The sequence below is a fragment of the Aulonocara sp. 'chitande type north' Nkhata Bay genome, linkage group LG7 (assembly GCF_057382095.1).
Source record: "Aulonocara sp. 'chitande type north' Nkhata Bay isolate Kocher_YH1m ecotype deep benthic linkage group LG7, A_spYH_male_GT1.1, whole genome shotgun sequence".
In the NCBI taxonomy this organism is placed as follows: Eukaryota; Metazoa; Chordata; class Actinopteri; order Cichliformes; family Cichlidae; genus Aulonocara; species Aulonocara sp. 'chitande type north' Nkhata Bay.
Window position 1 is genome coordinate 62,868,908 of NC_141350.1, and position 27,719 is coordinate 62,896,626.

At 38.9% G+C, this 27,719-nt stretch overlaps 3 protein-coding genes across 3 annotated transcripts; 2 read left to right on the plus strand and 1 right to left on the minus strand.

Annotated features, from left to right (window-relative positions):
• The first annotated feature begins 1,167 nt into the window (after nucleotides 1–1,167).
• gnsb (glucosamine (N-acetyl)-6-sulfatase (Sanfilippo disease IIID), b) lies at nucleotides 1,168–14,249 on the plus strand. The gene is made up of 13 exons (XM_086301865.1): nucleotides 1,168–1,517; nucleotides 2,859–2,918; nucleotides 3,509–3,712; nucleotides 4,093–4,158; nucleotides 4,235–4,333; nucleotides 6,652–6,819; nucleotides 7,634–7,716; nucleotides 8,890–9,008; nucleotides 10,836–10,939; nucleotides 11,061–11,162; nucleotides 11,236–11,346; nucleotides 11,931–12,041; nucleotides 12,149–14,249. Exons 1-13 carry the CDS (start codon nucleotides 1,326–1,328, stop codon nucleotides 12,302–12,304), a joined length of 1,575 nt encoding a protein of 524 aa, XP_086157991.1. The 5' UTR covers nucleotides 1,168–1,325; the 3' UTR covers nucleotides 12,305–14,249.
• Nucleotides 12,121–19,662, minus strand: mrps24 (mitochondrial ribosomal protein S24). Its single transcript, XM_086301866.1, has 4 exons — nucleotides 19,416–19,662; nucleotides 17,981–18,058; nucleotides 17,590–17,701; nucleotides 12,121–16,187 (listed from the first exon to the last, which is right to left on the minus strand). Exons 1-4 carry the CDS (start codon nucleotides 19,455–19,457, stop codon nucleotides 15,904–15,906), a joined length of 516 nt encoding a protein of 171 aa, XP_086157992.1. The 5' UTR covers nucleotides 19,458–19,662; the 3' UTR covers nucleotides 12,121–15,903.
• An 817-nt stretch (nucleotides 19,663–20,479) lies between these two features.
• On the plus strand, nucleotides 20,480–27,141 carry nudcd3 (NudC domain containing 3). Its single transcript, XM_086301867.1, has 6 exons — nucleotides 20,480–20,834; nucleotides 21,196–21,503; nucleotides 24,917–25,049; nucleotides 25,138–25,281; nucleotides 26,125–26,313; nucleotides 26,589–27,141. The coding sequence occupies exons 1-6, from the start codon at nucleotides 20,637–20,639 to the stop codon at nucleotides 26,697–26,699; spliced, it is 1,083 nt and encodes a 360-aa protein (XP_086157993.1). The 5' UTR covers nucleotides 20,480–20,636; the 3' UTR covers nucleotides 26,700–27,141.
• The last annotated feature ends 578 nt before the right edge of the window (nucleotides 27,142–27,719 follow it).

Genomic DNA, 27,719 nt, shown 5'->3' on the forward strand with positions numbered 1-27,719 from the left:
TGAGCACACACTAATAAAAAAAATTGCAGTAACAAAATAGTGGGTTGAATTTCTCTATTAAATGAATTTTCACAGTTCATTTAAATTTCACAATACTTCAAAATAACGTACATTTATATAGTTCGTATGAAATTAGAGAAGGTTTAACTGAAAATGCTCTAAAAGACTTATTTGATTATTTGAGATAGAGTGGCCTAAGTCTCGAAAATGAAAAACATGCATCAATTTATCAATATTATTTTCTCCCTTCCCTCTAGTACCTTCTACAAACTTCAGAATTGTGTTTTATTTGGATTAAACTATATCTACTGATATTTTTTTTTATTATTTTGTGATACTATTGTTGTATTTGCTCAATCCAGTGTGAAAACAAAAAAGTAAAACCAACCAAAAGAAATAAAAACTACAATTAGCTGCTGAATCATTTCGTTTATCAGTTGTAGCTCAGGCTACAGCAAAAGGAAGCGCAAAGATTTGATTGATTAGATACATAGAGCAATCAGTAGAGAAATCTCTTTTCATAAGTAAAAAAACAAAAACCAAAAACAGAGGAACGTAGATTGAGTTACTATATGAGTTTATTTGATCATGTCACCATTTTATGGGATTTTAATGTGACAGCGTGATTTTGCACATAGATACGAATACCAGTGTTTAGGTTTAGGTTAGTTGTTACAACTGTTAGCTGTTAGTTCTGAAAGCATAGCACTCATTTTATTCATATTTCTGGACTGTCTTTGTTGTATGTTTTAGTTTCATAATCCACCTAAAAAAGTTCAGGAGGGAGGCCAGTTGCACACCTGGATCCTCATCCTGTTGTTATGTCTGCTAAACATGGATCACTCTGCTGTTTTGTTTAAGGGAGATGGCGTCCCTGCCATGGCAAAGATAATAAAAATAATTTAGATTTTTGAATAGAAATCCTTAATACTTAAATAGCTTAACGGTGCAAACATGTTAGCATCAAAATATTTTCAAGATGCGGGATTAGTAAAGGATATTTTATCTCGTAATATTTCAGGATTGGTTTTGTTATGCTTGGTGACTTAATGTCACTATTAAACTTAAATAAATGCAAACTAAAGTAATAAAAGCACTCTGAAGCCGTGCTGTACACGGTGTTCTCAGTCCTCTCTCCTCCCACTCAGTGTGATCATATGATCGCAGACTCTTAATCCACTTCCTCAAACTTTAAAACTACCAGTGTGTCCGGTCCAGCCGGATCACGCTCATTTTCCAGCAAGCCTCCCCTGTGCAGGAAAGGAAAGCTGCTGAACGGCAGCGGTGGCTTCGTGTAGCACCAGGCCCGGCGCTGTGGTGTCTCAATGGCAGACCTGAGGATCAGAGCTGGTGCGACCAGAAGCCCACAGAGAGGAGGCGGACACTCCGCTGCCTTGTCCCTGGTCACGCTGCTGTCTGCGCTGCTCACCTGCGGCGTCAGGTGTGCAGAAAGCGACAAACCGAGCAACATTATCCTCGTGCTTGTCGACGACCAGGATGTTCAGATAGGTGGGATGGTGAGTGAATTCACTCTAGAAATATACAGCCTGTCATTCGTGTCGGTTCCTCAGAGACTTGACAGTTTCTGTAGTGAGGTCATGCAGTGCTCATACTGTTTGAAACGTCCTGTTTATGGTCACCTGATACTGAGTTTAGACAAACACACGCTCTATTTTCTTTCTGTTTTGCGGGCTAGCTCTCAGATTTAACCTCCTCGGTGCTTTGAACCTGTTAATCAGTTAGTTGAATAGCTGAACTGTCAGATGATGAAAGAATTACAAGAATTGTGGGAAGTTTATGACTTTTGAGAAAGACAGGCTGGATATATAAAAAATAATAAAATTGAGCAAATAAAACTAACAATTAAAAATGCAATATATGCGAATTTATTAAAGATACAAATGTGCGGTCACGGTATTGATCTGAGACTGAACTTAAAGGTCATTTTTGTGATTAGTTTGTACATATGTGTTAACTAAAAGTTTCATCAAAGGTGCTTGCTGGGCTGGTGTGAGGCGACAGTGCACGAGTGTGCCACCCACGCTCTTCATGCTTTTTTTTTTTTTTTCATTTGTCAGGCGTCATTGGAAAAAACAACGTGTTTTTATGAGTTGCAGCGTTAAATTATGGCTACAGTATCTTGTGGTACAAGTTTGTATTACACGAAACTACAGCCAGGCCCGAGGGCCTAGGACCTTCAGTTGATATCTATTCTACACAACATGCGGATGTTTTCTACATGAAATAATAGCATTTTTTTTATGAAATTTTGTTAGGACCTACTTGGTTTTGGAATTAATCTATTTGAAACTCTGGAAGTTACGACAAGTGTTTTTAACCTAAATGTTAAGTTCAGCTTCTAACATGCTTGGAAAGCAGATGGGTTCTGAAACAATTGCTCAGTTAACTCTATTCCTGTTTCAAGTCCTACATCTGTTCCTGTGTGTATTTTTGCTTATAAGTGACGTGCAACCTTAAAGGTCTCTCCAGTATAAGCACATTTATGTTTGCAATATTTTGCTCAGAATTGAAAGCATTTTTTTTTTAAAAAGGAGAAATCTGGAATGCACTTAATGTATTTTCAAAAGCTGGTACCTGTTCTTATTAGGTCCTGTGAAATTCTTTACCAGATGTTTGGAACCACCAGATATTTGAATAATCCACAAAGATCCATTCACAGAAAAATGGTCAGCTGATCAAGTGTTTAGCTAAAAGAGATTACTTTATGTGCCTTTCTAGTAGATGTTTCGACAATAGCTAATACTGTCATAATGTTTTGAGTTTGTGCTTGTAGCATCTATTACTTCTCCAGTACTGTCATTATGGTGTGAGTCACTTTGTCTGTTTCTATTGCACAGACACCAATGAAGAAGGCAAAAGCCTATATAGGAGACGAAGGAGCAACATTTGTGAATTCTGTGAGTATCTTATGCAGTACATATACTTTTACTAGACTACATTTCACAGGGAGACATTTATTTTATTACGTTATATTTTCCGACAGTTGTAATTACTTGTAGATTGAAGTGTCACACAATAAATCACATTACAAGTTTATGAAACAATATATGTTGGTGAAAATTAAACCACTGGTTCCCAAACGTACTTATTATGACTTCCTTTTACAAGTGTCTACTTGGGGAATCCTGTCATTTTTCAGATGTGAGCAGTTTGACTAAGAAAGAAAAATTCTTTTCTTGAAGTGTCAGAGCAATTGGTGGGAATCACAGACAAATACAATATATAATATTCTGATATGTTGCCCATGGTAACGAAGATATTATGATAATAATGAATCAGATACATCAAATCTGCAAAACCACATACATTGCAAGACAATAATCAAAGATATGGCACAAGATGTGTGTATGAAAGCAAAACTCAAATGTTCTTGAAGCACTGTTTGCACCAGTGATTACACAATAAATGAGTCTCATATCCTCCTTTCTGCTGTCACGCTTCTCTCCCTCCCCCTTTCTCCCTGTTCTCACTTCTTCCTCCTGCGAAGTTCACAGTCACGCCACTGTGCTGCCCCAGCAGGAGCAGTATTTTGACAGGTCGATACCCTCACAATCACGAGGTGAGAAACAACTCCCTCAACGGGAACTGCTCCAGCCTTCAGTGGCAGAAAGGCCCCGAGGCAGAGGCCTTCCCCACCTACCTCAACAAACTGAAATACCAGACATTCTTTTCTGGGAAATATCTTAACCAGGTTTGTACATGTATATACTTTTATAAGCATTATACACGTCCAAATGCTTCCAAACTTCAAAACACACAGGCAGTACAATGAATACACCGTGCTTATGACTGATTTTTTTCTGTTCTAAATGTTGAAATATTGTTGGGAGCCCAACAGTGTTTGTGTTGTGTTTTCATTTTATTCACTCACGTATTTGGCAGAGACTGTGACATATCACAGTCAGCAGATACAGCTAATGGAGATACACACGTCCCACAAGGTGACTCAGCAGTGATCGCTGACTCATTACAAAACAGTATTCTGCAGGACTGTCAGTATGAAGCCCTGAAGATGCTTGTTACATCATTTCTCTTGAAGCCGACTGAGCTAACTGTACCTTCTACTTTCAGTATGGTAGCAAAGCAGCAGGAAGTGTTGGCCATATTCCACCTGGCTGGGACCAGTGGCATGCACTGGTGAGTCACAAGTAACATGTACATGCACAATTTCTCCTAAGTACTTCTGTCATGACACCTTTTGCTGCACTTACAGGTGGGAAACTCTCAGTACTACAACTACACTCTGTCAATCAATGGGAAAGAAGAAAAGCACGGTGACAGTTACGAGGACGACTACCTCACAGACCTCATAGTGAGTAGTAATCAGACCCTCAGATTTGAAGTGGAGGGAGTTCATTACGTGGTTTATGTGGTTCATTTATCTTTGGTGGTTGATTTACCTGACTCTTATTTTGAGCATTCAATGCTTTCCAGCTAGGTGCTGTCCTTGACATCATGTGTGATATTACTTGATATCATTCAGCCGTCTTGAGTCTCTTGTCATTGGAGACCTTGTTTTGTCCAGAGATTATCTTTGAGCTGGAGGACATGGAGCAGACTGAGATCTGCCTTGATCTCGCCTTGAGGCGACTTTTGTTGTGATTTGGCGCTATATAAATAAAATTGAATTGAATTGAATCTGTTGCCTCATACTTCAGCTGGCTTTGCTGTGCTGAACATGAAGCTGATTGCATTTTAATTAGTGTCATAATGTACTTATGGAATAGTTTAAGGAAGTGTGGATAGCTCCCTACTTTACAACAATTATATGGTGGTGAATTTTGGTGGAACTTCTAAGTATTGGCAGTAGGGTCATGGTTGCTTTAACAACTTGTTGGCTATAGCTGCCAGCCATCAGCTCAGCTTCACATATACTGATTCATGTCACTAAACTGGACCTCATTTTTAATTAAATTATCTGAAAATAATATGAACTGCTGTCTGGTAAAGACTATCCAAGACGTTTTGGTGGCTGAAATTCTAATATTTTATTACTGATACTTTGCAAAAATGAGCAGGTATGCCTCTGTGCGGTTTGTTGAAGTCATTGGTGGCTGGTGCCTGTGTGGGTTTTTTTTTATTTTATTTATTATATGGTGAACACACATGCTTGTGCATGCACATGGATATGCTTTCTATTTATTACTGCCACACTGTGGAAATGTGGCAGTAACAGTATGTGGGAAATATTGTGTGTTTTGGGACATTTGAGGGTGAATTTACAAAAGAGGGTATGGTTGTTCACCTCTGCAGTCAGTCAGCTGCTGGCATAGAAACACAAAATGTGGTGTTTTTCTGCCAGTCAGCATTGTGACAGGTTAATCATCAGCTAATGCAGTAGCTGGCGATAAAAGGGTTGCAAGAAAGAAGCTAATATTAGAAAGGGCTATTTAGTTTCTGTGGGACGCATTACATTACATTCAAGTTTTGGTGAAAATGTTTGGTTTCTTTGTGTTTATATTTAAGGTTTAAATTTCACGCACTTGCTGCTTATCAGGTGACTCAAAGAATTTGTTTATCTTACTCTAAATTTAGTTTATGAGAGCTGAATGATCTTTGTCACATGTGCTGTTGTCATGATTGCTTGCAACAAAGAATAACGGTGGAGAGAAAGAATTGGTCCAAGGTGTGGCTTCATTTCATGAAGAAAGATGATAGTAGTCCTAGTTTTAATGTCTGTAAGCCATCAAGGCAGGTTCGAAATGTCAGTGATTTGCTGACACATTCATCCACACAACAGGGAAAAGCTGAGATTCAGCATGAGAACTTCTGTTTTCCAATCAAGTTTCATGTCTGTGACCGAACATAAATAGCTCTTATTATAAAAATACTCCCACATAGATAGGCTTGGTGTCTTTTTTTTTCTTTATAAAATTCTATTCTGTAAAACAGGGAGGGAGCATTTTTTTAGCCTTGCTAACCACCGCTGCCCCACTGGCTAGTAAGCTGACATGTGAGTGATATTTGACATTCAGCTTTTGTTGATGTGTTACATCAGTTTTGTGCTTCTGTTTAAAGATGATGAGATGGAAGTCTTGAAAACAGTTTTCTTTTATGACACAAAAGGGAAAACGTAAATGAAACTTAATTAACAGGAAAAGATGTCATTGAAATTGACTGTTATCCTTGAATTTTACAGTTTGTCCATATTTTATATGGTTAACAAAATAAGTAATTTGCACCCTTAGAGTCATTTGAATTTTTGCAAACCCTTGCTGGTTAATATTTCACTTTCATTTTGACTCGAAGTTGGTTCTGTTGTGCAGCTGCTGTCCCACTGGCCAAAGAAAGCAGTAGTTTATGTGTATATATGGGCTCTCATACTAACTGATCTATAAATCTTAAACTTAGATGGCAAAAACCAAAAACTAAAATCAAAATTACATTTCAAATTGGGGAAAAAGAGAGTAACAGCCTAGAACGGTCCACTGTGGCTTTTGACCAACTGTATTTTTACATCCCTGGGTGATAATGACTTTCAGATGGCACTTTTGTAGCTTACATCATACATTTATACAGTTGGTGTTCATTTCTTCACAAGTCTGCTTGTTTTTGCCTAAGCTAAGCTTTTAAAGAAATGTAAGTTTTGCAGCAGTCATGTAATAAGTCTGTGCCTGTTTGTCAATCCAGCTGAACCGGTCTCTTCACTTCCTGGATGACAGGAGCCCTCAACATCCGTTCTTCCTGATGCTGTCCCCTCCAGCTTGTCACTCCCCCTGGACTGCAGCGCCTCAGTACCAGAAAGAGTTCAAGGATGTCCAGGCCCCTCGAGATGGCAGCTTTAACAAGCCAGGGAAGGTATGCCTTTTCAAGAATGTTATGCTATGTGTCTGGTGAAGTCCAGTTTTAATCATTTAAGGCGACTGGCAAGAGTAAAATCTTTTTTTTCGAGGCAGCACCTTGAAACAGTGATCCATGCTTTTATTTCTTCCCGCCTGGACTACTGTAACTCACTTTATGTGGGGGTCAGTCAGTCGTTGCTCTCACGTCTGCAGCTGGTTCAAAATGCGGCTGCACGACTCCTAACAGGAACTCGAAAAAGAGAGCATATAACCCCCGTGCTGGCCTCTCTGCACTGGCTGCCTGTGTCTTTTAGAGTTAATTTTAAAATTCTTATGTTTGTTTTTAAATGCCTTCACAGTCTTGCCCCGCCTTACCTCTCTGAGCTTCTTCATCCCCACATACCCTGTCGGTCTCTCAGGTCAGCTGACCAGCTGCTCCTGGAGGTACCGAGATCCAGGAGGAAGCTCAGAGGGGACGGGGCCTTCTCTATTGTGGCTCCAAAATTATGGAATAATTTGCCCATGCATGTTAGAGAGGCCCCTTCACTGTCCACTTTTAAATCACGTCTTAAAACCCACTTTTATTCCTTGGCTTTTAAACTCAGTGAGACTTAGTTTCTCTTTTAATTGAAGTAGTTATTTAATATATGATTTCACTCTTCTTTTATTTGTGTTTTATTTATATCTCATGTAATTTTATTTTACAGTTCCAATGTACAGCACTTTGTGTCAGCTGTGGTTGTTTTAAAGTGCTTTATAAATAAAGTTGATGATGACGGTGGTTTTTAATTTTGTTTCTAATGAATCTTTTATTTTTGTGAATGCTTTAGGATAAACACTGGCTGCTGCGCCAACCTCCTAATCCGATGCCAAACAGCTCAATCACTTTCCTGGATAATGCATACAGGAAAAGGTACAATTGTTAAGCGTACGTCTCTTTTTGCATGAAAGCGCATAGTTCGTAGAAGACAAAGTCAGAATAGTGTCACCACTGTCAAACAAGAAAATGTAAAAAAAAAATGGTAAAACTAGTTTTGTTTTTGTTTATTTTCTTCTGTCTTCCTCCTCCCCTCACCGCAGCCTTGTTCTGCCAGAGGTTTCTTCCTGTTAAAAGGGAGTTTTTCCTTTCCACTGTTGCCAAAGTGCTTGTTCATAGAGGATCATCTGATTGTTAGGGTTTTCTCTCTGTTTCCTTTGCATTATTGTAGAGTCTGTACCTTACAATATAAAGCACCTTGAGGCAAGCGTTGTTGTAATTTGACACAGAATTGAATCGAATTGTAGTTTTAACCTCATGAGCCAGCAGGGATAAAGCATTAATATATTTTAGCTGTTAGAATTCTGGAAATCACTCTTTGCTGCATCCTCTGATTTACAAAGTTCTTTTTTTTTTTTTTTTTTTTTTTTTTAATCAATTATTTATTCAACTACCTCAGAGTTTTCTGCATGATGCTTTTGAATTTTATGGTATTGTATTTTTAAAAATATGGAAAGGATCCTGTGATCATCCTCCCTATTTGTCTTCATTGGGGTTGTTGAGGTCAACACCAGAGCTTTTTTTTTTTTTTTTTTTTTCCCCATAGATAAGAAATATTAGAAATTGACTTAGGAAGGACAAAGCCTTTCTTGAAACTGAAGTAAAATAGAAGAAATTAGAATGGGTACTCATTGTTTGGTCCTTTTTGGTCTGAAATTACATAACAAATAAACAATTAATTTTAATTGCTTGAAAAAAAATTGCAAATGACTAAAAGTTATGAATAAAATTTGTTCCAATGGGTTCAGGAAAGCAAAATTCCACACTTGCAAACAACTGGAGATATTAAACCAGTCTAAACAATTTAGAAAACAAAATCCCTGAATCATAGGAGTAATTGCAGTTATCTGCAGTTCCTCAGTGGTAAAATCAGTATTTGTGTTCAGTCTGACATATTAAAGCCTATGTCTGCACTTTAACTGCATCTTTATTGATTTCTTTAAAATCCATTTTGTTTGTGTATAGATCCAAAATTATGAAAATCATATCAACATCCAAATATTTCTCCACCTAGCATGTACATCCAAAAACTTCTGATGTCTCTGGCAGGTGGCAGACCCTGTTATCTGTGGATGACATGGTGGAGAAGCTAGTGAAGAAACTTGACAGTATAAAGGAGCTAAACAACACCTACATCTTCTACACTTCAGATAACGGCTACCACACAGGTCTGTTTTTGATAAACTCCTCCATTTAATCTTCGATTAGTTCATGCTCTGTACCTTCTGTCTGTGTCATCTTGAGCTGGATTTATACTGCTGGGTTACAGAAGACAGTTTAATTTTTAATTTTTAGCCCCCTGGCTGCATTGCATAAATGCAAGTCACCAAAACATTTTAAGTTACTTTTAGGTCCTTTTTTATGGTTTGTTTTCTTCAAGAAATACCATGGGTAATAGAAAATAATTCAATTTAATTCAATTCAGTCTATTGATATAGCCCCAAATTACAACAGCAGTCACTTCAAAGTGATTGCTGGGTGAAGGTCCTACAATAATACAGAGAAAACCAGAACAAAAGAACAACACCCTGTTGGCAATGTTGGCAAAGGAAGAACTCAGGAAAAAACTTCAGGCAGAACCAGGCTTAGGGAGGGGCATCCATCTACCACAACCAGTTGGGGGTAAGGGGAGTGAGACAGGGATAAAAGACACACTGTGGAAGTAAACCAGAGATTAATAGTAATTGATGACTAAGTGCAGAGTGATGTATTAAAATATAGTGAGTTAAGAAGAAATGAGGGAAAATTCAGGTCAACTGATCCATCCCTAACTAAATGCTTTATCAAAAGTCCCTCTCCCTCTTAAAGAGGGTGTGTGTTTCCTAAATCCAAGGTGGGAGCTGATTCCACTGGAGAGAGGCACGAAAACTGAGGCTCTGTCTCCGTTCTACTTTTAAAAAAAAAAATGATAGGAACCACGAAAACCAGCAGTCTGAGAGTGAAGTGCTCTATTGAGGTGATATGGTACTATGAGGTCTTTAAGATGGGCCCTGATTATTCAACATCTTGTATGTGAGGAGAAGGATTTTAAAATTGAGTCTGGATATAACGGGGAGTCAATAAAGAGAAGCCAGTACAGGAAAAATAAATCTCTTACTGTAAAGACACCATCCGACTCCAGATCATTGTCATGTACATGCGCTTCTAATAATGCTGAGAGATTTGTGTTAAAAAAAAAACAAAAAAACCAGAATCTGAGGCACTCTGCTGAACATATGTAATTGCAACATTTCTGTATCTTTTATGTTTAAAAAAGAAAAAATCTTCAGATTGGTTTGTCTTATATGAATGATAAATATAATAAACCCATATTGACCAATGACTGACCTGTCTGTATGGGATTAGTTCAGTAATAAAAATGTGCAAAAACTACAAAAACCTGTAAATAAACAGTAATGACAGCAACAAATAATCACCCAACTGAATGAAATAATTATTTTAAACCATCTGATGTTGTTTTAAAAGCAATAGCGGGTAAATTGTTTGTTACAGGTTACATTTGTGTTCCCCAGTCTGACCTGAGAGCTTATAGGTATTTGCACAGTCACCTGCCAGTTTACTGTGTACACCTTTCTTTGCATTGAAACCCCTTTTAACTGCAGTACTGCCCTAATTATTTATGGCCTAGATTCAACGAGATGCTGGAAACATTTCTCACAGTTTGCTCCATACTGACACGATTGTATCATACAATTGCTGCAGATTTTCATTCACAATGCAAATCCTCTATTCCACCACATCCCAAAGGCACTCAATTATGTGGCGAATGGAGGGCATCTGAATACACTGAACCCATTGTCTGTAAACCAGTTTGAGATGATTGAGCTTCGTGTAGATCAGCAGTATCTCAAATACTCAGACCAGTCCATCTGTCACCAACAACCATGCCACGTTCAAAGTCACAGAAATCACCTTTCATCCTCATTCTGATGCCTTGAGTTGCTGCCTAGTGATTGATTAGATCTAGGTGTAATCAGCTGTACTTGCTGTTCCAGGTCAGTTCTCGCTGCCCATTGATAAGAGGCAGCTCTATGAATTTGACATCAGGATTCCGCTAATGGTCCGCGGTCCTGGCATAAAAGCCAAGCAGGTGCTGCAGGTCAGAACAATACTCCACTAAAACACACACTCCAGCTGCTTAAAAGCATATTAATGTCTCTGGAACTGTTTTTTGTTTTTTACCTTTTTTTTCCCCCCCCTCATGTCTTTTTTTCTTCCAGGCTCCAGTACTGAATATAGACCTGGCTCCCACCATACTGGACATAGCTGGAGTCAATCTGTCGTCTGTGAATGTGGACGGGCAGTCTTTCCTCGCTCAGATGGTCAGCTGCTTCTTTACATTGACTCTCACTTATTTTTCCCTCATGCTAAATCTTAACCCAAATTTTATCTTAGGCTCCTTCATTGCGTAATGGCACTGCACGACCATACTTCCTTGTTGAGTACACTGGAGAAGGACAGCCAACGTCAGACCCTACTTGCCCTAAATTAGGTCCAGGAGTATCTGTGAGTACCTACAAAAGCAGGCTTCCTATTCTGGTCACCACTGAATGTAACATGCTTCCAGTTTCCAGTAATATTATAATCTCTGATTGAAAAAGGGGGAAAAAAAGTTATTTAAAATAATTCCTTTTTTCTCTTCAGTGTCAAAGTATTATGATACCAAAAAAGGGAGCTGAATACAGTAGAAGTATTTTCTCAGCCTTTCCACTGTTTTCCTCTTTGCTTTTTTGATAATGCACTGAGGGAAGACTGGATGCTACTCACTACTTGACTTATAATAGAAACTAAACTATAGCCTGGCTCTATTGAGCTTCATGATGTCAGTACACAGTAACTGAAGTCAGTTAATTGTTCAGATTCTATTAATGGCTTGAGTTAATGGTGCAAATTTGTAAGGAAATTTCCAATAAGTGCCTTTTAATAGCAAATTCAGAATAGATGGCAATTTTCCTAATTGGAAACAACTGTGGACTAAAGCCTAAAAATAGGGTTCATGTTGCCACAAAACATATTGCTCCTGCCGATTCTGAAAGTTTGTTGCTCTGTTCCCAAGAAACCTTCACTGTAACATTTTTCACTGTCTTTAGCAATGTTTCCCAGACTGTGTTTGTGAAGACGCCTACAACAACACGTACGCCTGTGTCAGAACTCTGGACAGCAAAATGAACATGCAGTACTGTGAATTTGCAGACAGTGAGGTACTCCCGGGACTTTTTTGTGTGGGGGTTTTGTTTTTTGGACACATTTTAGTGAAAGTAGATGTGAAGCTTCTCAGTGTTTTGTTTTGTTTTTTTTACCCCCCAAGTCGTATGTAGAAGTCTATAACCTGACGTCGGACCCGCATCAGCTGGAGAACATCGTGAAGAAGGTGGATCCCTCCATCCTGCAGATCATGAACCAGCGGCTCATAAAGCTCCAGTCCTGCGTGAGTGACAGCTGCCGGGATTACAAGCAAAAATAAGACCGCCAAAGAAGCTGCCAAACGATGACCACACCAAAGTCTGAAAGGAGGGTGGGATCAGTCTGTCCAAATTTTTACATATATGAGATGAGATTCTGACAGGAAAAAAAAAAACATGGTTGACAAATAAAGTGACTGGTGGCTGTATTCCACTTAACTGTGTCAGTTTCAGGGGCCCAGAGTCATTACTTTCTTTGGAAATTTGCTCTTTTGATGACAGGGACACAAATTATGCAACTTGTTTATATATACAGATATATATGAAGCCACCACTAGAAGTTTGGTTAGCTTAGCCTGTATTTGGGGGAAGACAGCTTGCCTGCGTGCAATGATAACGCAATCAACATTTCGTACTATCTACCAGTAAATAGAGATGGATTGACATATCTGGTAAACACTGATATCAGCCAGTATCGACCTTGTTGATTGTTATCAGCGTGTGCACGCATTTGCACTAAATGTTCAAACATTTAAAAATCTAAAAGACTTGTCAATTTTTTTTATATGATGTCGATAAAAGCAAGAAAAAAGACAACAAAGTAAACCTTACCCAATCGTTATCAGATATCGGTCAAAATGTTGGATTAAACATCAGTACTGGAAAAGGGTTCACAGTTGGTGTATTATCAGTGTACTTTTCCTTTTACGAGTCAAAATTTCTGCCGTCTTTCTGAGCCACACTCGTCTAGCTTCTCTTGTAAGTTTACTTTTGTTTTTCAAAGGTGCTACATGTAAGCTCAGTGTTATGGCATTCCTCTACCTCTCCATCAAGTCTCTGCAGTGAAATGGTAGACCTTATTCTGCACTCTTGGTGATCTGTTGGAAGTTGGAGGAACATCCTTACCAAAATTGGCAGCTGGTGGAGAACTGGCTCATCTACTGCTATGCCAGGCTCACCAAGACTGCAGAGTGCAAGGACTAAGTCCAGGTTTTGGAGGGACTCAGTGGCCAGTCTTCAATTTGAAAAACGTTAGATGGGAAAGAGTTAGCTGCTTAGCAGTGTCTGAAATTCCCATATAAAATACTTGCGTAAAGCACCTCTAAGATAACCTGCTTTCCCCATGCTGTCATGTGTTTGTGTATAAACTGCAATTTTCAGGCATAGTCAGTGTCTTCTGAACATTTCACCATTCTCGGAAACACAAAATGTTTGATTCTTCTTCTTACTTTGATTGTGAGCAGTTAAGAGAAAGGTTTACTGCTACACTGAAACTGTGACTCATCATCATCGTCTTTGAAGAGTTGGTTTAACATTCTAGGGTTTCATTTAAATGCTTTCCATGAGTTGGATGAAGGGATTAATATGACTTAACTTTTTTTTTTTTCATTCAGTATAAACATACCACCAATTATTAGTTAGCCAGCACAGAAAATTTAAGCAACTGCATGTAAGTAGGTTTACACATGGTTATGCTAATCTGACCAAACCAAAAGCTGCTTCTAACTGTATAATGTGGAGATGTATTGTGTCAATATTCTTTTTTGTTTTTGTTCATTTTGCTTTTTTTTTTTTGCTTTTTTTTTTTTTTTTGTGGCAAAAGCTTAGTTTCCATAAAAGATCTTTGTACTCTCATAACTATCTCTGCAACCCTTTCAATGAAAGACAACAAAGTCTGAAATGTTCACCATGTCCTGTATCCAGTATAACAGTTTATTTTCAGTATTGTGCCTCAGATTTGAAGAAGGAACTCGGCTTTTAAAAAACTGAACTCTTTATTACTAAGAGCCTTTTTTTAATTGGTAGCAGGAACACATGCTGATATTTTTCATATGTTTTCTTATTGCAAGGAATATATTAAGGGAACTTTTGCACAGTGATGTTTAAGATGAACACTTTAATCCTGTCAGCCATATGTTCGCACTGATGTGGTGCATGTGCCTTTAAAATGTGAACAAATCTGCACTGTGATGAAACTGATTAAATTAAATGAAACATTTAAATGCACTTTTTTGTAGGTTTCCTTCTTAATGTGACGTTGTAGTGGGTTCAAGTCAATTTCCTTGGGGGGGGGGAAAAGTGTACATTTTATAGTTGGCCTAGGTGGCCAGCTTTAATTCCCCTCCAAGATTATCAGGTAATTCCTAAAACCTGACAAAGTGTTTTGATCAGCTCGTCAAAGGTGTGTCAGGTAGAGTTACCTGTGCTTACACCAAGATTGACATTTGGCATAACTGAGCTCTGATTCTTTTCTTAGCCTGGCTACAGAGCTGAAAAGAAACCTGGGGCTATTCTCCCTTTACTTATGTTGGTTTCCTTTATCACTGATGAATAGTAAGATGTCTTAGTTTTGCAGAGGACTTTTTAAAAAGACTTTAACATTACACCTTAAATGCACATTTGAGTTATACAACTCAGTCAAGCATCTCTGATGCGTTGCCTTCTTTTGCACAGTGAAGATGGAACACCATTAGCAAGATAATCAACCTTTGAGATTTAAGTTCAGGTAGTGTTGTGTTAGCATGTGGCTTTGGAGATCATAATAGAAGAGGAATCAATTAAAGACTCTGGATTGAAAACTAATGAGACATGTTTCTAAAGACTGTAGTCTAAAACAAGACAACCACTAGAACCCTGCAGAGGACTGGACTATGAAGCTGCAGACCAAGAAAAACTTCACCACAGAGGAGACATCGTGAAGCCAGATGGAAGTATGCCAAATACAAACTGAGAAATATTATACATACTGGAAGCACATCCTTTGGTCAGATGAGAAAAAACTAGAGCTCTGACCTATTTTTTTGTTTTTTGTGAAATAATTTTGTTTCTGTATGCAAAGTAAAATAATTTAATCATCTGAAGAAAAAAAAAAAAAGGTCAGATCGTCTGCCAACATCACATTCCACAGAGGCTCCTGCCTGACCTCATCTGTCAACCTGTCATTCAGCATTGCAAACAGGAAGGGACTCAGAGCCATCCCTGATATCTCTGTCATCTCACCCTGACTATGAACCCCTCTGTCACTCCTACTCCACACCTCATCTAACGAGCTTGAAAAGAAAGCAAAAAATGCAATATCATTCTTTAAAAAGATATGGATGGATGGGGGCTTTTCCATTGCTGAAAAAAACCCACTCAGGGTAGAAATGTTTCTTCATAGGATAAAGGTGATCAGATCCACACTCTCCTTTAAAAGGAGAGGTGAATCCAAATCACGACAACAAAATTGCCACACAGCATCCAGGAGCTCTGGATCTTCTTCTGGGAGGGGTTAGAGGTTCAAGTATTTCTTTTGTCACCTGTCTGTAAATCTGCTGATGACACAGTGTTTGATGTATTTTCACATTTTAAATACTCATATGTGCAGTTATGTCAATTTCCTTTGCAAACCAGCACTATAAAGTATCTCTTAGAATTCAAGGTTTTGATCATTTATTTAACTTCAGGAACAAAAGTTGATGAGCATTTTGTAGAAAATGCAACAGGTTTCACCAGCTAATTTTATAACAACAGTGATCTCCTCTCTCCTAACTTAAAATCCTTTTGAGGACATAAATAAAACAAATATTTGAAATCTGCTCATTCATTTTTCAAAAATCAAAAAGGTAGAAACTGGTAGCACATCTACTATCTACAGAGAAAATGGTTACGGACAGTTTAATCAGAGGTACTTGTACACAATCTTATCCTGCAGGGTCTGAATCTCTAACTTGACAGGGCATTTGTAAAAGTGTGACAGCAGTGACTCTGTATAGCCAATCAGGAAGTAAAACTTCTGTGGTGGTAACTTCTGTAGCATCACTGCGCACACATTCAGCAAATTGCCACGCCTTTTGATGACAATCTCATTGGCCAGGCACCCGTGGAACGTCCCAAACATGAACCTCCGAATGAAGACATCTTCTACAGTGCGTTCAGCTGCCCCATCCTCTCCTTTGAGGTTACCTATCAGCAAGAGAGAAAAAAAACTGGAGCTGTCGTGAAAGATTAAGAGGAATTTGGACTGAATTACACATTAGCTGCGGCTGATGGACAAAGATGTGCAAACGAAAAGATCACTGCCTCTTCAGCAAAATATTTATTAATAAGGCTCACAGTCACATTAGACAACATAAATCTTATTTTAAGTTTCTTTACCATGTTTAATATTATGTTTAGAGATATAGTTGAAAAGTTTAATATTTATCTTTAGGTCTTAATTTTGCTTAAATTATGCATTTTCTGTAATAAACTGCAAACACCATATGGAGACACTGAAAAGTATCAAAAGACAGAGCAGCGTTTGATGAAGTCTAAAAAGATTATAAAATGAAACCACTAGTTGCTGCTGTCTGGCTGTGGAGAGCACAATCACCATGACTCTATAAATTGTTCCCGACAGAAACAAGTGCACTGACGTGCAGCAGATAAAAGCTGTGTGCTCGGCCTCACTTCAATAATCTGAGACACTGAACTGGACCTGTCCTGTTCGTGCTGCAGTTTTGATGAGTGAAATTCTATTATTTTATTGCTCTGTTGTTTAGCATGTGTATGGTAATTAACAGACTAATACAATAAATTCTGGTTCCAAAAAGCCAACTGGGCTGCAAGCAAAATACTAACAGGGAGGCTTCAAAATGCACAGTGTAGAACCAACAGGTGATGTCACAGCGGCTACATCCATTGGTTTGCTTTATAGACCATCAAGTCAAAAAGAGTTTTGATAAGTCAAAAATCAGCTGTCTCTCCAGCAAGTCTCTCATCTCATGGTCAGACAGACCCAAACCTCATAGTTTGAGAACAGTTAGAGATGGTGGTTCTCGTTCTTCTACGCAGCCTAATCAGTTCTCCACTTGCTGCAAATTCTAGTTCAAGCTTCCAGCAAATCTCCACAGAAGAACAAGGACTGCTGATCTCCCCATTGTATCCAACTGCAGGATGAGAGACTAACTGGAGAGCCTCAGCAGTGGGTGAAGCACTGGGTCTTGCCAGCTTTTCTCTTTGAAGGTGCTTGATTGCTGTGGTTCTCTTGAACAGATAAAAATATTTAATCAAATGCTAAAATGAGTTTCGACTTGGAAAATGTGTTGGACACACTTTGAAAACATGGAAATGTTTCCCAGTATCAGTGTGTGGATGGCCTGTGCACAACACTTTAAGTCTGTGGCACAGGAGCATTCAAGCTAAAGTGCATAGTTTGGTTGGACTCAGTGATGATTGGTATGTTGTCTGAGAGCTATCCGCACCAATGACTGCTTCCATAAAAATCACTGAGTTAACTAATTCATGACCAAACATGTGAGAGGACAGTGTGCATAAAATCAAATGTGCCTAGCGAGAGCATATTCTCAATCTCAGTCATGCTTACTGGTGTGCTGTGACAGCCATCCTTTGCGGTGGCCAATGTGGTGAGGATGATGCGCTTGCTCATAGGTCACAGGTTTGTCTCCTTTCCCTACTCGGATACGAGCGGCTCGATTCTGTAAAAGAGAAAGACAAAAGAGCACATCTTGGGTATATTTGGAGAAAACACTATCAGACCCATTGAAAGTTAATCATCTATAACAACCTAACAGCCTTTGTAAAAGCAACAAAAAACCTCAAATTACTTTTTTTTTTAAAATGGTTGTGACCTCTGAACCACTCTGACTGTGGCTCCGGTAAAGTATCAGAATACTGTGAAAGTTAAAAAGATAAACACTATGTTAAACAGTTAGTGTTGCTGATACAACAGCCCTGAGAGGGTCACGGCCGCTTACCTTGCAGCACGACACAGTAACATGGAGGCCCCTGCTTCCAGAGAAGCTGCACAATGAGCTGGACCAAGCTAAGGCGCTCTGCAAAACAGGTAATGTGGTGAGAGTGAAAACCAGTGAGTAAATATTGAATTGATGGTCAGAAATCATTTCAAAAGCAAAACGGTACATCTGGCTTCTCCCTTATTTCCCAATGGGGATGTCAAAGCATGTGGCTCAGCATGTTTGACTTAGCAAAGATAAGCTGGAAGTCCTTGCTGATGCAACACTCCTACTTAGCAGGAAGAGGTGTTGGGCAAGACAAGGCTTTGTAAAACACTGAAATGTCTGAAGCAATTGTGCTTGAATTGTAATACCTACTGACCACTCTGGCAGTCATTACATCTGCTAATGCTAGTCTGTGAAACAATCATGCATGCTAGCATTGGACAAACAAGAATACTTATTAAAACTAATAACTTATTACTACAAATAATTATAATCAAGACATCTTTTTGGAGTATTATCCGTACAAACATTAATATTTGGATCATGACAGCAAGCTGTGACTGTAGTGAACAGTGGGTTTCAGCGAATTTTATTTTCTTCCTGTGTTAACATGCAGAGGCTGTTTCAGTTGCTTAATAATGTAGCGCAAAATATTTCAAACCAAGTTAAGAAAGGAAAATACAAGGAATGGAGATTTTCACTCAGGCCCTCAGGTCTAACATCAGTGTCTGATCTCATTAATGCTCTTCTTGATAAATGGACAATTATTTCCACAGACAGCCTCCTAAGTCTTGTAGGAAGCTGATTTTGCTGCAGAGGTGGAGCAACTCCCCACTAATGCTTATGGATTTAGCGTGGGATATCATGGAAGCTCCTGTGGGTGTAATGTGCAGGTGGCAAAACACTTTTGTCCATATAATGCATCTCTGCAACACAGTGCACAGATGTCTTGGACATAGTGTCAGAGATGTTGTATCGTTAAATCACAGCTAGTCTAAACTGTCTTGTGAATCATTCCTATTGCAAATTGTTTTAAAGTTGTGTAGTAACGAGTTGTTAAAAGGTATTTGTCGACATCTTAGTTGCCGTTCTTAGTATTCATAATACAGTTTCAGATATTTTGATAAGGCAAAAGGCTGTTATAGATGTTTCCATGTTTGATAATTCAGGTTCGTAGTGCCACAAACAAACACGTTTGGTTTCTGTGGTCATACAACGCAGTAGTAACAAAGTGACACAAACGTTTGTTACATGTCTGAAATTTTTGCTATTTATCATAGAAACCTAGGCAGCCAAGAGCAAGTTAGCTAACCCCTAGCTTAAAATTGTTTATATATATAAAGCCTTACCAAACGTAGCGCTAAATTAATGGGTGCACGCCGATAGCTACACGGTCAACAAGACTTCATGGAAATTAAGTAAATGTTACGGTTTAAAATGACTTTCTTACCAGCACCCTCACGTTTCCTATGCTGCTCAAGGACGCCGCCATGTTTTATTCAAATAATTAACTCGTGGTACTAAACTACAACACAGCAGTCACTCTGTTTATTACTGTATAAATAGCCGAAGGTTTACGAAAGCTCGGTAATAATTATAACACGTAAAAATAACAAAATTAACGTTTCTATACTGAACTTGAGCTGTATACTGGAACTGTTTTTTCCACAGGCAGTTTCCACAAGTTTCCACCGGACAACTATTAACCTGAACCAACCGGAAAGAGGGAAAATAAAAGTTTTAAGTTAAAGATGAGTGATATTTTAGAATCAGAATCAGAATCTTTATTGACATTGAACGAAAATTGTATGCAAACACACAGTTTAATTTACAGTTTAATTGCAAAGTTTTTCCTCACAACATGTTCTCGTACGAATTGTTTTTAAAGCAAGTTAAAATTCCTATTTTTAACAGATGCATTTTAAAATATAAATTTTGTTACCTAATACGTACTCTTTAGTTTTTTTTTAATTTAACCATAGTCGTTATTTTAATTATTAATGATTAATTTGCTTTAAACATTAATATTATTATTGTGTATAATATGCATTAGTACAAAAACTTTTCTTGCATACTTGAGTAATTTTATAGTTATTATTATGTTTCTGTTATGTATTAACTGTGCTTTATTTAAAAAGAGATTCTTTGAAACCATATACCCTATTTGAAAACATATGTCACTTTTCTTGCGATTATTTGTGTTCGTTTATACTTTTACTTTATTTGTAGTGGGTCCACACTGCAGTGGTTCGCCTAACAAGTGAAGGTAAGTCTAAAGTTGCTTAGCCTATCTGTGCTATTAAAGAATAAATACATAAATATAAGTCAAGAACTGAAAAGGGGGGGGGGTCCTAAATGCGTGATTGTTTCAATTTATATGTATTAAAAAAATAAATAAATACACAAAAACACTACAAATAGCCATAGCTTGTGGTTTTGTTTTGTTTGTTTTGATACCCGGTATCCGATATTTGTCAAAGACTGCACACTTATTTTGAAAACGTTGCACCGGAAGTATTTGTATTGTTCTGGAAAGAGGAAAGTAGTTGCTAAGTAGCGTTATCCTACTCGTCCCACTTGTTTCTTGGCAAACTGTCATTATTTTGGTGGGATAAGTATTGGCTGGAATCATTTGAAGACTTGTTGAGAGGAATAAAGATTGAAAGCTGCGATGGCGTCGCCGCTGGAGATGACAGAGATGTACGATAATGCTCTTCTGGGGATCCTGCAGCATGTTGGGAACATTCAGGACTTTCTGCAGGTCTATTTTGGGTTCTTGTACCGCAAGACGGACTTTTATCGCCTGCTGTCGAGTCCCAATGATAAGATGGGTTTCCCTCCAGGTGTGGCAGAGAAGATGGTGCTTAAGGTGAAATTTCTCAACATTTTAACCTGCTAAATGTAAATACCTTGGCAACACACATGACTAAGTGTACAGTTTATGCACATGCATATTATTTACAATCACAGGTTAAAAATGAAGCTGTTATAATGTTACGTACACTTTTGTGGTCCTCGAGTTTTTTACACTGCAGTGATTCGTCGATGAATTAACACCTACATAATACAAAATAACTCCTGTGCTTGGTGATAGCCTTGCTGTCTATATGAGCCACAGACCTATAGCAATACATTTGTTATTGTCCTAAGACTGGTGAAGGTTATATCCTAATCTAGAGTTGTCTGCCTCTCAAATGATGATAAGCGATAACCTTTAAATCTTTCCTCAGACATATAAGTCATTCGAGAAGCTGGCGGAGCACGACAGAGAGAGAGCAGTGAGCAATCTGAAGAAGAGAGAGGAGACTAGGTATGTTCCTCCTGCAGTTCAGGAGCTGGAGGTTGCCTCTGAGCCTTGTGATGAAACCAAGCAGCAGAGTACAGAGGCGGTGCAGATGGAGAACTCCCCCTCACGTTCTGGGGATGTTTCAGCTCCAGCAGCCTCAGGCACATCCGTCTGCTCTCAGCAGGATAGCAGCAGCAGTCCAGCAATTTGTGGAGATCAGGCAGCTGCAGCCAACTCGAAATCCAAAGCAGGGTGAGTAGCTACTAGCGTTTTTTAACCTTTGAAGCATCTGTTGTTTTAAATATGGTCCAACATAAACATTACTCTGCACATTACAGTGTTTCAGTAAATGCACTTGTCAAGGTCAATTTTAGGCCTTAAAATGACTTTGTGACAGGATGCAGACTTTGGTGAAGGTTAGTTGCAGCGCTAACGCAGAGAGACAGACAACCACTGCACTAACATTCACACCTAAAGGCAATTTAGAATCACTAGTTAACCTAACCCTGCCCCTGTCTCTGGGCTGTGGGAGGAAGCCAGAGTACCTGGAGAGAATCCAGGCAGAAACAAGGAGAACATGGAAAATATTTATATTTATAAACTAAGACAGAAAATGTTCACTGCTAACCAACTTAGTTCTGCTGTACTTTGCTGTACTATATTGCCAGAAGTATTCACTCACCCATCTAAATAATTGAATTCAGGTACTCCAATCGCTTCCATGGCGACCAGTGTATAAAGTTAAGCACCTATGCATGCAGACTGCTTCTACAAACATTTAGGAGCTCAGTGAATTCCAGCATGGTTCCATGATAGGATGTCTCCTCTTCAACAAGTCCAGTTGTGAATTTTCATCCCTACTAAATATTCCACTGTCAACTGTTAGTGATATTATAACAAAGTGGAAGCAATTGGAAATGACAGTAACTCAGCCACAAAGTGGTAGGCCATGTAAAATCACAGGAACAGGGATCAGCAGATGCTGAGGTGCATAGTGTGCTGAGGTGGAGTCAATCGCTGCAGAACTCGAAACTTTACGTGACCTTCAGTTTAGCTCAAGAACAGTGCATAAACACACTCCTAAATCTTGTGTTATAGCTGCAAAGGATGGACCAATATCATACTCATACATATGAAGGGTGACAAGTGAATATTTCTGGAAATATAATGTATAACCACTCTGCACTGTGTGCGAGCAATGCTATGTGCAGACTAAAGTGCCTCAAATGTCAGCAATTTTGAAAAAGACAGAGGAGAAGGAATACGTGCCTCGATATTGGATGAAGTGATGTGTATAGGATATGGAATGGACAACTGTGTGATGTACTATACAGTGGAGCAAAAAAGTATTTAGTCAGCCACCGATTGTGCAAGTTCCCCCACTTAAAATGATGACAGAGGTCAGTAATTTGCACCAGAGGTACACTTCAACTGTGAGAGACAGAATGTGAAAAAAAAATCCATGAATTCACATGGTAGGATTTGTAAAGAATTTATTCGTAAATTAGGGTGGAAAATAAGTATTTGGTCACCTCAAACAAGGAAAATCTTTGGCTCTCACAGACCTGTAACGTCTTCTGTAAGAAGCTTTTCTGTCCCCCACTCGTTACCTGTATGAATGGCACCTGTTTGAACTCATCATCTGTATAAAAGACACCTGTCCACAGCCTCAAACAGTCAGACTCCAAACTCCGCCATGGCCAAGACCAAAGAGCTTTCGAAGGACACCAGGAAAAGTATTGTAGACCTGCACCAGACTGGGAAGAGTGAATCTACAATAGGCAAGCAGCTTGGTGTGAAAAAATCAACTGTGGGAGCAATCATCAGAAAATGGAAGACATACAAGACCACTGATAATCTCCCTCGATCTGGGGCTCCACGCAAGATCTCATCCCGTGGGGTCGAAATGATCATGAGAACGGTGAGCAAAGATCCCAGAACCACACGGGGGGACCTGGTGAATGACCTGCAGAGAGCTGGGACCAAAGTAACAAAGGTCACCATCAGTAACTCACTACAACGGCAGGGAATCAACTCCCGCAGTGCCAGACGTGTTCCGCTGCTGAAGCCAGTGCATGTCCAGGCCCGTCTGAAGTTTGCCAGAGAGCACATGGATGATACAGCAGAGGATTGGGAGAATGTCATGTGGTCAGATGAAACCAAAGTAGAACTTTTTGGTACAAACTCAACTCGTCGTGTTTGGAGGAAGAAGAATACTGAGTTGCATCCCAAGAACACCATACCTACTGTGAAGCATGGGGGTGGAAACATCATGCTATGGGGCTGTTTTTCTGCCAAGGGGACAGGACGACTGATCCGTGTTAAGGACAGAATGAATGGGGCCATGTATCGTGAGATTTTGAGCCAAAACCTCCTTCCATCAGTGAGAACTTTGAAGATGAAACGAGGCTGGGTCTTCCAACATGACAATGATCCAAAACACACCGCCCGGGCAACAAAGGAGTGGCTCCGTAAGAAGCATTTGAAAGTCCTGGAGTGGCCTAGCCAGTCTCCAGACCTCAACCCCATAGAAAATCTGTGGCGGGAGTTGAAAGTCCGTGTTGCTCGGCGACAGCCCCAAAACATCACTGCTCTCGAGAAGATCTGCATGGAGGAATGGGCCAAAATACCAGCTACTGTGTGTGCAAACCTGGTAAAGACCTATAGTAAACGTTTGACCTCTGTTATTGCCAACAAAGGTTATGTTACAAAGTATTGAGTTGTATTTTTGTTATTGACCAAATACTTATTTTCCACCCTGATTTACGAATAAATTCTTTACAAATCCTACCATGTGGATTCATGGATTTTTTTTTCACATTCTGTCTCTCACAGTTGAAGTGTACCTCTGGTGCAAATTACTGACCTCTGTCATCATTTTAGGTGGGGGAACTTGCACAATCGGTGGCTGACTAAATACTTTTTTGCCCCACTGTATGAAAACAGTGAGATGGGAAAACAGAAAAAACATGTGTGAACTCTCTATTGTATTTGGAAAGTTTAGTGACTACATGTACTAGACTTGAGGCCTAGCAGAAAGCCATTAGCCGCAGCTTCCTGTGTAGCCACAAGACTCCAAAATATTTTAACTCCTCCATTTGTGGCAGCAACTTGTACACAACCTGTAGGGGCTACTCTACCCTTTTCTAGTCAAGGGCTGTGGCCTTGGACTTCAAGTTGCTAAATTTCATCCCATCCACTTCATACTTGGACTGGAAGCTGGTTCATTGCGACCTTAAGGTCATCTTGATGAAATCAACAGAAAGACAGCTTTCAAAAGAAGTAGAAGTAGTGACAACAAGTGACACTGGATCTCAGCCTCTGCTTCACTCTTAGGTGGAATCTTCCTGTGAAATTATAGTTTGAAGGTGTTTATTTTTTGTTTGTTTTGTTTTCGGGGAGACAACAAAACTAAAATTGCTATTTTGGATTTGTCAGACTTGTATTAAATTTATTAAATTAAATTTTGTATGGGTGTGCAGGGTTTCCACCAGCTTAACAGTGGTTCTTACTTAACTTTGGTAGCTTCAAAACATTTTAAATAATGAGGCTTTGCACTAACGAATGATTTCTAATTTGATTCTGAAATGGCTCATGCATTTCAAAATGTAGTGTCAGTATTTAAGACGTTTATATAAAAATTGTGTTTGAATTTTGTGTTTTAGACGTCAAGAAAACTTCCAGTCCAATCCCGACAGTTACAATGGGGCAGTGAGGGAAAATTACAGCTGGTCTCAGGATTACATGGATGTGGAGGTCCGCGTGTTTGTGCCCAAGACGGTTGTTAAAGGCAGACAGGTGAATGCAGGTCTATTTAACTATGTGAGACACCAGTAATACTTTTTTATAACACTTTACTTATTGTAACTGTGTTCACGGCCCACAGGTCAGTGTTAGTCTGCAGACCAGTGGCGTGAGAGTATGTGTGAGGGATGGAGCCGAAGACAAGACACTGATGGAGGGTGAATTCACTTACAAGATCAACACTGAAAACTCTCTGTGGAGTCTGGAACCTGGACACTGTGTGGTTGTGAGTACACATAAGCATTATCTAATTTTTGTAATAACAACAAGAACACTCCTGAAGAAAATGTGGCAATGAGTGCACCTTCTGCTATTTGAGTTATCAGAATATGAACTAACAAGAGGGATTAACACCTATCAGGAGCTAACATCTGGTTTTATGGTAGTAAAAAGAAGAAAGAAGGTCACTGGCACTGGCTTGACTGGCCTGACTACTGGCTCATAAGAGGCTGTCATAGCTGTTCCAGAACCAGAACTTGCTTCAAAGCTGATCAGCGAAATCTTAAAATCAATTGTAAAACACGAAGCCAAGCCAGGAGAGAGGAGGCGAGAGTGGCGAAGAAGGAATTGCACTAATGTAGTATGGAGAAATTAAAGATTGACTTTTCCATTTCAGAGTTTGAAAGCTCCGATTTAATTTGGAAAATTCAATTCTCTATGAATAAAAAGTAAAACAGGAGCTACAGTCCAACCTTTCTGTACACCGAAGGTGACAAGGGCTGTAGATGATGAATAATGTGGTGATCGAAGACAAAAATCAAATTTTGTTCATGTTAATGACTATTAAATTGCTTATCTTTGTGTAAGATATTGTTCTTTCCCTGTGGGGATATTAAGTTAATGTCATGTACAGGAACACTAGACTCTACAGAGACTCTGCATTGCATAATGAGATGTTTTCATTTAATGTTTAGTTTAGAAAGAGTTAATGCTCTCTAGTGCTTGGAATAACAGGATAAGTGTAAAAATGAGTTCTGCTCTCAAAAAAGTAATTTTATCAAAAGCCAGTGTTGGCTTTTCAAAGATTGTCTAACATATTTGAATTGAACATCCTGTCTCTGAATTACAGTTGTCACTGAACAAGACATCAGAGGTTTGGTGGAATGCGGTGCTCAAAGGCGAAAAGGAGATTGATATAAACCAAATTAACCGTGAGCGTTCCATGGCAACAGTGGATGAGGAGGAGCATGCTGTTCTGGACAGGCTCACATTTGACTACCACCAGAAGCTGCAGGGAAAGCCACAAAGTCACGAATTGGTAAGGAGCAAATTAAAAAATAACACAAACTATTCATTACACACACACACAGGCTATATCTATATTATCTATATTATTTCTGTAAAATAAAAACGTTTATCTTATAATTCGGCTTAAATGATATTCAGTTATTGAGTCAAGTCCTTAAAACCTATTCTGACAAATATAGTTGGAAGTCACTGCTGTAGTGCACCTAGATTGTGTGTGAATTGTGAGGATGTTTGTTAGCATGAAAGATACATACATAACATATCTGTGTCCATGTTTCTTTGCAGAAAGTGCATGAGATGCTGAAGAAGGGATGGGATGCTGAAGGGTCACCTTTCAAAGGGCAGGACTTTGACCCATCTATGTTTGACATCCCACCGAGTGCCGTGCAGTTCTGACATGCCACAAAACCTCAGCCAAACATGAACTGAAGCATCTCCATTTAAAGAGCTCATGGCAGCAGAGGCAACACTTATTAACACCTTTGAAATGCTGGAATGATGGAAGTTTGTCCCTAATAAAAGAAGCTGCAAATTTTGCAAATTTGTTGAGATTGGTGGGAAGGGAATATTTCCGTATTCTGACAGGGATGAGTCATTAAATTGAAGCTGATATGTACTATTGTACACTGTTTGACTCTTGATTCAACTCTGCAGTCCCTATGTGTTATCTGCCCTACTGATTCTGTTTTTATTTCAAACTGTGATGATTACCTGCTGGTTCGGCTTCCTTGCTCTGCTGTTAATGACTACACAAAACAAAAAAAAACAAGAATAAAAAAAACATCTAACAATTTACAAATAAATATGAAAAAGGGTTTTCTGAACTCCTCGAGTCCACGCCAATCTTTGGATAAGATTATTTTTTATATATATATATATACAGTACACATCAAAATCATACAGTGTTGTTAAAATACATCATACGTTTTAGTTTTATTACATTTAACTTACATATGTGAAAGCATAATCATAACTATTATAATCTTTAAAATAAATGTCAAATAAAATCAGACAGCTTCATTTAAACTTAACTTATTTAAATGATTTAACTACTACTTCAGTAGGTAGGACTGCCTTGGATTTTAAACCCTGATGGTGGTGATGAAGATGAGCAACGTGGGAGATGTTGAGAAGGTGGATTGTGCGCAGGAGTCTGAAGGGGACAGTGAGCAGTGAGAGTTAAAATAAGTGCCATGGAGGCTGATTGGTTTAAAGATGGCGGCAGAAAGACGATTGGACTAGATTCTAGTCCAATCGTCTTTCTGACTAGTTCTAGTCACTAGAACAATGGTAAATGGCCTGTATTTATACAGTGTGTGAATGTGTGTGTGAATGGGTGGATGACTGGATATGTAAAGCGCTTTGGGGTTCTTAGGGACTAGTAAAGCGCTGTATAAATACAGGCCATTTACCATT